This window comes from Bubalus kerabau, chromosome 21, assembly GCF_029407905.1.
Source record: "Bubalus kerabau isolate K-KA32 ecotype Philippines breed swamp buffalo chromosome 21, PCC_UOA_SB_1v2, whole genome shotgun sequence".
In the NCBI taxonomy this organism is placed as follows: domain Eukaryota; kingdom Metazoa; phylum Chordata; class Mammalia; order Artiodactyla; family Bovidae; genus Bubalus; species Bubalus kerabau.
The window spans coordinates 44,847,646-44,858,713 of NC_073644.1; the positions used below are offsets into that span (position 1 = coordinate 44,847,646).

At 48.7% G+C, this 11,068-nt stretch overlaps 1 protein-coding gene across 4 annotated transcripts in view; it reads right to left on the reverse strand.

Moving 5' to 3' along the window:
- PPP4R1 (protein phosphatase 4 regulatory subunit 1) overlaps positions 1-10,547 on the reverse strand; it is a 48,775-nt gene extending 38,228 nt beyond the window's left edge. For all 4 annotated transcript variants that reach the window (XM_055558987.1, XM_055558986.1, XM_055558984.1 and 1 more), the window contains exons 1-2: positions 10,311-10,547; positions 10,174-10,218 (exon numbers count right to left, since the gene is read on the reverse strand). In XM_055558987.1, the coding sequence (XP_055414962.1) occupies positions 10,174-10,218; positions 10,311-10,317 (52 nt within the window). In that variant the 5' untranslated portion in view covers positions 10,318-10,547. The remainder of the gene's footprint in view (positions 1-10,173; positions 10,219-10,310) is intronic.
- Between the last annotated feature and the right edge of the window lie 521 nt (positions 10,548-11,068).

The window sequence follows — 11,068 nt, forward strand, 5'->3', positions numbered from 1 at the left end:
CCAGCAGTCGCAGTGTTTCATTTCCTCTTTTTTCCTTTTGCCCTCCAAACCAAACACAGATAAAGTCCCAGAACACAAAGCCTGTTTGCTAATCTTTTTATTAACAAACAAACTCAGATAATGGAGTCTCATGCTCCTGAAGAATGCCTGTTCACTCATAACTGTTCGTGAGGAGGTGGTCTGGACACCCATGAGGGGACGAGGGTCCTTTAAGAGCACTTTACCCCACCCCAACACACATTCCCAACATCATTAGCCTATCAGCACCTCTGAGAAGCTTGGCACCTGAGAGAGCTGATACCTGTATACACCCTAACTTTCTCCAAGCTTCATCAAACACATCCTTCTATCCCCACACAGCCTCTAGGAAGGGCTGCTAAAACAGGAAAAAGCCAATGGTCTGTTCCCCTTCCATCTTCCCCTTGATAATGCTAAGGCCACAATAAACTTGCCCAATTTTGTTGTTTCCCAAGTCCTTTATATCAGAAAATGGAAGATAACAAGACAAACCATACAGATTTAATCATTTTTATAAGAGCTACCTTAACATTTGGGGTTTAACACATTTTAACAAATAAACCAACAGACAGAGAGGAAGGGAAAAATCTTCTGAAAAGCAGAAAGCTAGCGAGGAAACCTAACTGATTCAGGTGAGAGTCATCAACACACCCTAATGCCAAGAGGTGTGTAAAGCTTGCCTGGGAATGGAAAATCCCTGGAGTCAAATCACTGCCCTTACCAGCAACACAAGGAAAAGGAAAGAATCTTAAAGTAGAGAAAGCTGGCAGGCATCACACTTTAACTGAGAGCAGAGAACTGACATTGGGTGCCTTCTGAGACAAGCACTGGGAAAACCAGGGAATTACTTAACATAGCATCCCTGGAAAGGGAGGGAGGGAGGAAGAAGCAAGCAAAACCTGAATTAAATCATGAGGAAACATAAAACCAAGTTGACTCCTCAAAACTCTCTATAATGAATAATACAGGCTGAGAACTTTTTCCAAATTAAAGAGACAAGACAATTAAACGCAGCGCAGGGGCCTGGAAGGCAAGACAGTTGCTATAACTGGTATTATTGGATGACTGGTGAGATCCGACAATGAACTACATATTACATAACTGATCAGTGTCAAAGTTACTCTTTCTGAACTTGCTGTCAGAGGAGCCTGGCCTTGCTTTCAGGAGATACAGCCTAATGATTAGGTCTAGACATGGGTGAACTCTGAGTTGGTGATGGACAGGGAGGCCTGTAGTGCTGCGATTCATGGGGTTGCAAAGAGTCAGACACGACTGAGCGAATGAACTGAACTGAGACAACTTCATCTTAAAAGGCGCAACAAAGAAGGTTAAGTATATATTAAAGTTGTGTATCTAATTACAACTGTAGAGAGAACAAGAAGAGCAAATTGCTCTTTTAACAATGCTGAATGGAGGTGAAGAGTTAAGGAATTATCTCAGTTAATTCCTCACTTAAAGGTGAGGAATTAACTGTGACATCTGTGCAACTTTTGTGTAAATCTGAAAGTTCTCAAAGTAACAAGTAATTGATTTAAAAATAAACCATTTCATTATTTTAGTGCAAGTTAGCTTTATGGCCTTATTCAGCTTGACCAGAAAAATCACGATTTATCTCAGCAAGTGTATACTGAAGTCCTACGGTGTGGTGGGCGCTCTGCGATGGGTGAAGAATTAAAGGCTCCAGATGTAGCTCCTTGAGCACCTGCTATATCCAGTTTCAATTTCTGACACTATAATGCTTATCAGAAATCTTTTCTTCGAATATTAAAGTTCTTAGAAATGATCTTTACTCCTAAGAATAAATCTGTCCTAGAGCATATTTAATTTAACAATTGAATTTAAGCTGGAATAATGTGCTAAAATCAATCCTGAATATTGACTGGAAGGAATGATGCTGAAGCTTCAATACTTTGGCCACATGATGTGAAGAGCCGACTCTCTGGAAAAGACCCTATGCTGGGAAAGACTGAAGGCAGGAGGAGAAGGGGACAACAGAAGATGAAATGGTTGGATGGTATCACCGACTCCATGGACATGAGTTTGAGCAAGCTCTGGGAGATGGACAGGGAAACCTGGGGTGCTGTAGTCCGTGGGGTCACAAAGAGTCGGACATGACTCAACAACAACACTGAGCTAAAGTTCAATCTATGAATATTTCAAAAAAACATTTCCCTAAAGTATGCACATAAAAGAGGCAGGGGCATGTCTACCTGCTCTCCGATTAGGTACCAAAACCTCGTTGTCTGTGCAGCATCTGCAGGTCAGAGATGTGGCACTCGGAGCGCTCGCAGGTGTGGACTCACATACGTTATAGATGGGGGTTTGTTCCTCCATGAGCAAACGTGTCACCTGCAGTCATGCTAACCCAAATACTCGATCAGTGATACTTTTGTTCTGTATGTAATCCAAATGCAAAAGTCGAGCTAATCCAGGGCCAGACTGCCACCAATCCCCAGAAATGAAGCGCTGAATCTACCTGAGTCTTGAAGTTTATTTCCACCAAAAACTAACTTGATAGATGTAAATGTAAAAATAATTTATATCAAATCTGACTCTGAATACAACTTCCAAGCTGTGAACAAATTTCAATATAAATCCAGCCACAAGAGTTTGGACTGATCGCTTTGATAACCAGACACATCGGATCACACAGCACTCTTCCCACCTCTGCTCCAACAACTGGCTCCCTTACACACGAGTGGGTTAAAATACAAAGAAAAAGGGTATACTGTGCCTCCAACATTCCCATGACAGACAGGTGCTACTCGGACAAAAATGATTTTGCCCACCAAATACTTGGAACGTGCTATGACCTTCACATCCTCCAGAACCTTCAGGAGGGCAGATGACCTAAATTAGTGATAAATGAACGGCAGTCACAGCTGGCAGGCAGGAAAGGCACAGTAATAAGGAGTAACACAATAATAAAGACTGTCGGGGTTTAGGAAGATGGGGGGTGGTGAATGGAGAGTAGCATGGAAATATATACACGAACATATGTAAAACAGATAGCCAGTGGGAATTTGCTATATGACTCAGGGAACTCAAACTGGTGCTCTGTGACAACTTGGTGGGGTAGGATGGGGCAGGAGGTGGGAAGGAGGTTCAAGAGGGAGGGGACATGTATACCCATGCCTGATCCATGTTGATGTATAGCAGAAACCAAGACAATATTTTAATTATCCTTCCACTTAAAATAAAGAAAGAAAAAAAGGCATTTGGTGATTGAAAGCAAGATACAACTGCCCTGTGACAAAGAAAAAAAAAAAAAAAGACTGTCGGCCAGCTGTAGATGGGCCCTAACACTGTCAAGGCAGGTGACTGAGCAAATCACTTAACTGTTTAGATGAGCCTCATCAGGGGCCACTTCCATGGTTAATAATTTGTGGGGCTATACACCTCACAGGTGGAGTGTCAGCAAGGTTACACCACAATGCCCAACACACAATATGACAATACGTGGTGATTTTAAAAATGAACAAAATCCAGAAATTTCTCCCACTTCCCTTCTGCAGCAAGTTAAAGAGCTATGTCAGTGTTATGAGGCAGCTTGGACAGGAGGGGAGTTTGGGGGAGAATGGACATGTGTATGGCTGAGCCCCTCTGCTATGTACCAGAAACTATCACAACATTGCTCATCAGCTCTATGTAAAAAAAATAAAAATAAAAAATAAACAGCTATGTTAGATGATATTTAGGAAAAGAACTTTTAAAACCTACAAGGTCTGAATTGCAGCTGAAGCTCCAATACTCTGGCCACCTGATGTGAAGAGCTGACTCACTGGAAAAGACCCTGATGCTGGGAAAGATTGCGGGTAGGAGGAGAAGGGGGAGACAGAAGATGAGATGGTTGGATGGCATCATGGACTCAATCAACATGAATCTGAGCAAACTCCAGGAGACAGTGAAGGACAGGGGAGCCTGGCGCGCAGCAGTCCATGGGGTCGCAAAGAGTAGGACGCGACTTATCGACTGAAAGACAACAAAGTCTGCCTCTACACCATCTCTATCTGCAAGAGCTTGGGTCTACACTTTTTCATGCTTGACATGAAAAGAATGAACACACAACCTGCCCTCTAGCTCCTGGTTTCTATAACCCTGGAACCACTGGCTGAGGAGACACACAGCACAACTCATGTCCATGTGATCCTCTGAATGATACTGCAAACCAATTTAAAACATGAAGTTTTACAATATTCTTGTTACCATTGAGGCTGACCCCAAACAACGAAATGTGCTCATTAGCAAGATGAAAACAAGCAAACAAGCAAGATATTGCTTCTTTTAATCTGGTAGTCAGTATTCAGATGAAAGTGAATTTAGTAGTTATACAGATGAGCTTTATTACAGAACATGCAAAAAAAATGTCTTAAGAATTTAACCACTTAAACTTTCATAAATTATCACACCTCACTGCACCCTTAGATGTCATTCTGTCTGCAGATTATAATATCAGACTTGTGAAAGATTTACAGTTAAAATAAATGACACCTGGGATGGCCTTAAAGCACTCTACTGCCTCCCCCACAAAAGTTCAGGTGTTAGAGGGTGGATAAGTGAAAGCTGAGTGGTGGGTTTATGATGGTTCATTTGCTTTTGTGTATTTTTTAAATATCCTGTTAAAAATATTAACAGTACTTACTTAAAAAAAATGCAATTCATCATATTAAAAGACTAGAGAAAAAATCATAAATGCAGAACAAGCATCTGAAAAAATCCAACATTCAATTCTAATTTCCAAAAAGGTCTCAGGAGACTCAGGGGACTTTCTCAACCTGATAAAGGGCATTTGTGAAAAAATAATACATTGAACATCAAGATTCAAAACTTCCGCTCTTCAAAACACAGTTAGGACAATGAAAGGAAAATCAAAGAATGGGAAATGGCATTTGCAAATCGCATATCTGAGAAAGGATCTGTCTGGAATATACAAAGAACTCTCAAAACTTAGAAAACAAATAACCCAATAAATAAATGAGCAAAAGATCTGAACACCAAAAAAGACAGATGCTGAAAGTGCTATGAAAAAAATGAGCATTATCAGACTTGACAGAGATGCAAATTCAAACTGCAAGAAATACCAGCAAGGGTGCAGGGCACCTGGGTTCTCCCACACACTGGGGTTGGGGGGAGTGGTAGAGGGAGACTGCACAGCCACTCTGGAAAATGGGCTGGCAGCTTCTTATCAAGTTTGGCAGCCAAACCACCCCCAGGTACATACCCGAGAAAAGGAACGGGTATGTCCACCGAGAGACTTGCTCCTGAGTGCTCAGAGCAGGGTGGTGGAGCCAGCCCAAAGCCCAGCAACATTGTGAAGACAGAACACAGCTGAGGAAAGCAGGTGCCTGCTCCAGACGGTATGGACAGTGATACAGCGGTGAAAGGTCCCCGGCTGCAGCTGGAGTCGGCTCTGAGCTTTACGATGCCCCGTGCTTCTTACCCTACATTCAACTCTAAGCGCAGCATGATAAATGCTCAAAGACTACCCGCACTGGTACAAATCAGGCAGGAAAACGAGTCTGCCCCTAGGTCTGGGGAGAAGGGGGCTAAAAAGACCAACTCAGGAGGGGAGGACTGTGGGGAGGTGGCCTGGGGGCCTGTGCTCAAGTCCCCTCTTACAGGCTCCAGGGAGCGCGGGCCTTTCCACCACCTTCCCCAAGGTGCAGAGATGTGTCACCTGCTCTTCTTTCAAAACATTAAAACAGCTGTATGTTCAGATGCAACTTCAAAGCCCAACAACCCCCCAATTCAAGGGTAGGAACTGCCCACCGTATCCTGTAGCTGACAGCAAACATTCTCCGTCATCAGGAGAGAGAAATCCGAAATTCCAAAATATAAGGCACATGTCGTGAAGTAACAACAGTTCAATAAACAAATACAACACTTTGTTTGGATGAGAGGAAGAAACAAGGCACACGCAGAAGAACAAACAGAAATTCCCGCGTTAGCTGTCTGGGTCCCCTAATCCTGCAGCCACCAGCCCAAGAGGCCGACATGACATGCGTAGTTACAGAGGACAAAGATGACTCTCCCAAGAGGACTCTTTCTTTGAGAAATTCCACAAGCGGGATCATGATGCAAGGCATCATTAACTGATTCCATACGCACATGGGTGCCACTAAACCCATGTTTAAGCCCCTTTTCTAGGACACCAACTATATTATCTCCAAATAGAGACTTCTCCTGTCCAGTCTTGTTGGTAGCAGTCGAAACATGCTACAAGTCTCATGACTCACTCTCCCAAATCCCCATTTAACAACTCTTGTAAACATTATGGTTTTCAAGGACGCCTTCCTCGGGGTTTGCGACCCACTGACCGGCCACCTGGGAACACACACTCTGAACTTCCCCAGGCGGTGTGACTCCCAAGAAGCTTATCAATCCAGTCTCCCTAAGTAGCCGTGGGCACAGAGGCTCCGAAAGGAGTGAGGCGGGGTAGTTACACCCCATCAGCCCTGGTTCAATCACTAACTGCTTCAAACTGGAAAAACAGCATTGGGGAACAGGATTCCAAAACTTCAACAGGAAAAAGTCATGCTATGGCATATTCCAGAACACAGCTCCAAGGCCCGTCCAAGGCGCGCTAGTCACAGCTGAGAGAAATTAACACGAAGACTAGATTAGCTGTATTACGCATGAGCCTCATTTGAATCACCCCTCCCTACCAGGTTAAATTAAACCTTAGGCAGCATGCTACATGCACCTTCAAGGGTATTATTCTAAGTACAGGTTCAAACAAACTGCCTATACTAGCTGGGGCCGCTTGATGGTGCAAACTCAGGAATCTAAAGGAAAAATGGTCTTTAATGTAAAAATACTCTAAATATTAGAATCAGGAGATTTGGCTTAAATTCTGGCTGGTACTTAGAGGAGTTTTGTCCCCTGAGAGAATCATTAAGTTTCTATGCATATCAGTTAACTTATTTGATTCTAGGAAGAACTCATGTACGAGAGCAACTGGAAACCACTAACCTGATGTCATCTTTCTTTTAGAATAATATTCTTCAACATATTACTTGAACCAAAATTTAAATTTTAATCAAACTCCTTCAGTGAGATTATTTTTACAAACACTAACTCATCAAATCCTACTGTATCTGAAGTCCCATCTCACCTACCCTAGAAATCCAGCAACTTAACTGTACACCAGAACTGCGTCTGTGAAGAACTGATGACAGAAACTTAAAATCTCCTCCTCCGAGAGTCTATCTGTAACTCCACACTGGTACCCATCATCCCAGGAACACAAAGGGTTCACCCAGCTTGGAAGTCGCTCTGCTTTCTCTTTGAAATTCAAAGTGCGTCTCATCAGACGGTTAAGTACTGGAAGTATCACTTTTAAGCAAACTGAGTTTTTCAATGGGCTATTCTCCTAAACTTAATAGTACCGTACAAAGATGTTATTTATTTACCGCTGATAAGGAGTCTGCCTGCAATGCAGGAGATTCCGGTTCGATCCCTGGATTGGGAAGATCCCCTGGAGAAAGAACTGGCAACCCACTCCAGTATTCTTGCCTGGAAAATACCACGGACAGAGGAGCCTTGGCCAGCCAGAGGTCATGGGAGTGCAAAGGGTCACACACAACTAACAGACTCCACTTCTCTCTCTTCTCTATGACCCTTTGAGGTGTACATACAAGGCACCATTTTTCACACATTAGGGTTTTTTCCCCTCCGAGAGTATCAGTTAAGTCCATCTCTGACCAACCCTTTCCTGTTCTACTCACGTTTCTACTGATTCTACACAGAGACTAGAGGCTTAAAATGAAACAAATCAATGAACGACCTGAGACTCTCAACTCAGGATCCGGTGATGGCCCCTTTTCAAGATCTGGATCTCAGCTGGGGCCTCCCCCAGGCTCCCCAGCGGCTCATCACTTGTACAACAACACTGACTCTCTGCTGTCTTAGTCTTAGAAAGGCCACCAAGAGTCTGGAGCTCAGGCAGCTGACTCAGCCCTTGGTGCAGCTGAAGGGGCAAGCCCCAAGACAGCCTCCGCCAGCACTACCCCGGGCAGAAGACCTAGCTCTGAGACATAGTCCAGCCGTGCAGGCAGCCCAACCCCCACCTCCTCCACCCCAACATCTCTGGTCCACTCCCTTGTCCAGGTCATGCCCAGCCTCTCCATTTCCTCCCCAGCCATCTCACCCTGGACCAAGGCCCCAAGGCTGGCTTCCCCTCTCACCGCCCCCTCCCTTCACAACAGACCCTGAGGGGTCCTTTAACTGGCCATAGGTAGGTTCCAAGATGGCTTGTTCCTGAATATTCTGGGTAAAGGCATCACCTGTAGAAACTGCAGCCACTAAGAAAAATAAGCAATTATTCCAGCAAAGACTTCCACCAAACTATAAATATGCAAATAAGCTACCTGTACCTTCTAAGGTCGAACATTTTATCCTAAATTGAAACACACTCGACAGCACTGTAAATCAACTGTACTTCAATAAAACACACACAGAGTGAACAAACAGGATCTTAAAAAAGTTAAGAGCACCAGCAGCACCTGTAAATATGTAAATTCTGTGGTGTAATGTTCAACATCAGTATCCCCTCCCTGCACTTTCTTTCCAGCTTCCCTTATACCACCACCACCACATCGTAGTCACTATTTACCAGGTATTATTCTAAGTGTTTTGTGTGAATTAATTTATGAAAGGCTCTAACAGCTCTCTAAGGTAGCTAACGTTATTTACGCCTATTTACAAATGACCACATTTGGCACTGAGAAGTTCAAGTGAGTTGCAGTCTGCTCAAACTGAGGACGCCAAGGCTGGAACTAAGCAGTCCTGCTCCTAAGCCCGGTGTGTCCACGACTGTACTGGGATGCCCAGACACCTCACTGTCACACTTACATCATCAAAGCTGCTTGGGAACCGCTAGAGGGGCACAGAGGGTGACCGCCCCTGCTGCTCTACCCTCAGCAGTCTGGAGAGTCCTGAAGAAATCAGGCCGAGTTCCACAGTGGTGGGCTGCCCCTTCCAGTCTGTGCTCCTTAAGGGTGAAGGAGAAAACTGCAGCTCATCTCATAGGCTTTGATTGCCCAGGGCAGCCAAGCGACAGTAAATGAATGAGACAGTCCTTGACACCTGCTGCAGAGGGGCGTCTTCCACCGAGAAAAAGCCTTGGACCTAAACACACGCCTGAGAAGGCCCCGCATGGGGACAGTCCTTAGTCAACTCTCCAAACCTCTCCAACGCTAACCCTGCAGAAGCCCCAGGGCTGCGGTAACCGACACCTGAAACTTATCAGCAGGTGCGCGCGTCCTAGCGGACAGCACGAAAGGAGATGGGAGAGCCAGCCTTCACTACTTGAGTACCGCTGCCTTCAGAGAGCCTTTTTACTGAAGAAAAAAAGAAAAAAAAAACGTAAACCCAGACTGCACCAAACACGAGTTTACGTATGGTTCATTCACTTTAGAAATATTTTTTTCTAGAAGCTCCTTATAAAGTCAATTTCCCTCACGTCACTCAAAACACCCAGTAATTTAAAAACTGAGCTTAATTTGGGCAAGGAAACCACGTTAGACAACGCTAGGGATCAGCTCCCGGCACCTAGAGGAGCGACGCCCAGGTACAGCCCCCGGGGGACCCCCGAGGCGGTCCGGACCACCTCACGGTTCCCGGAGCCCCCACATCCCCGTAAGCCACCCCCGCCGGAGCCGCCTCCCAGCTCCCTTCCGACCCCGGAGCAGAGCACGCGAGAGGGACGCCTCCTTCCCGACGCTCCTCCGGGAACAATGTCAAACTTTTTGTTTTTCCTGAAGCACAAGACTCCTCCGCTCGGAAACTTCACGGTCCCCAGGAAGCCAGGCATGGAGGCGCGGGAAGGCCCGGCCGAGCCGCCAGCCTTTGCGCCGAAGAAAGGCGGTCGATGCTTGCGGGCCCGTCCCGCCTGGGCCGCCCCTTCCGCCTCCGCGGACCCAGGCCCCCCGGACCCCGCAGCCCGGGCTCCGGACCCGGGCCGGCGGCCTCGGCAGGGCTCCGGGCGGCGGGCGGCGCCCCGACCCCTGCCTGCCGCGGCCCCGGCCCCGCCGACCAGCCACCGCGCTCCCGCTTCCGCCGCCGCGGCTCCGCCCGAACGGCCGCCCCGAGCCACCGAGGCCTGGGCTCCCCGCCGCCCGCGCCCTGCCTCCCGCCCGCCCGGCCGGCACTCACATCCGTCCGCGTCCTCCGGCAGGTCCTCCTGCAGCAGCGACAGGTCTGCGCCGAGGGAGACAAGAAAGGCCGTGAGCCCGCCGCCCGCCGCCCCGCGCCCTCGCGTCCCCGCCCGCCGCCCGCCGCGGGGCCCGTACCCGCCATCTTGCGGCGCCCCCTCCTCCGCCGTCGCCCGGGGACCCGGGGCTCCAGGGGCGGCGCGCGCGGCGGCCGGTGGACGCGCGCGGGGGGCGGTGCCGCGGGGACGCGCGGGGCGGGCCGAGGGCGGCGGGCCGGGGGCGGCTCCGGACGCCGGGCGGACCCGGCCCGCCCCGCCCGCCTGCGCGCCGCTCCGCCTCCCGCCTCGCTCGCTCCGCCCGCCGGCGCGCTCTCGGCTCGGCCGGCCCCTTGGTGAGCCGAGTCCGAGGCGCGGCTGCTACTGTCGCCGCCGCCGGGGCTCCGCGCCGTGTGCCGGGCTCGCCGGGCGGGGCCTCCCGCGCGCTTTGTTGGGTCACTGGCGCCGCCCGTCGGCCCGCGGGCCCGGTCCCGGCACCTGCCCGCCCGTCTGCTCGGCCGCGCGCCGGGGCCACCTCTGGGCGTGAAGCGCCGCCTCCGCGCCGGCCGCCGGGTGCGGCGAACAAAGCTGCGGGGACGGCCCGGCTCCCGTGCTGGCCCCGGCCCGGCGGTGGGCGCACGGCCGGGTTGCAGGAGGACCAACGAACCTCGCCCCCGGGATCGTTGGGACTAAGGAAGAACGACAGGAACCGAGCACCGAGTACTGGGCGTCCCGCTGGTGCTGGGGAACGGCGCCTCGCCTTAGCTTTTGTCTGTAAATAATTTGAATAATTGTGGTAGCACTCGAGGCGCTCGGCTGAAATTTGCAGCACGCTTTCTGTTACTTCGTCTTTCCACAAGT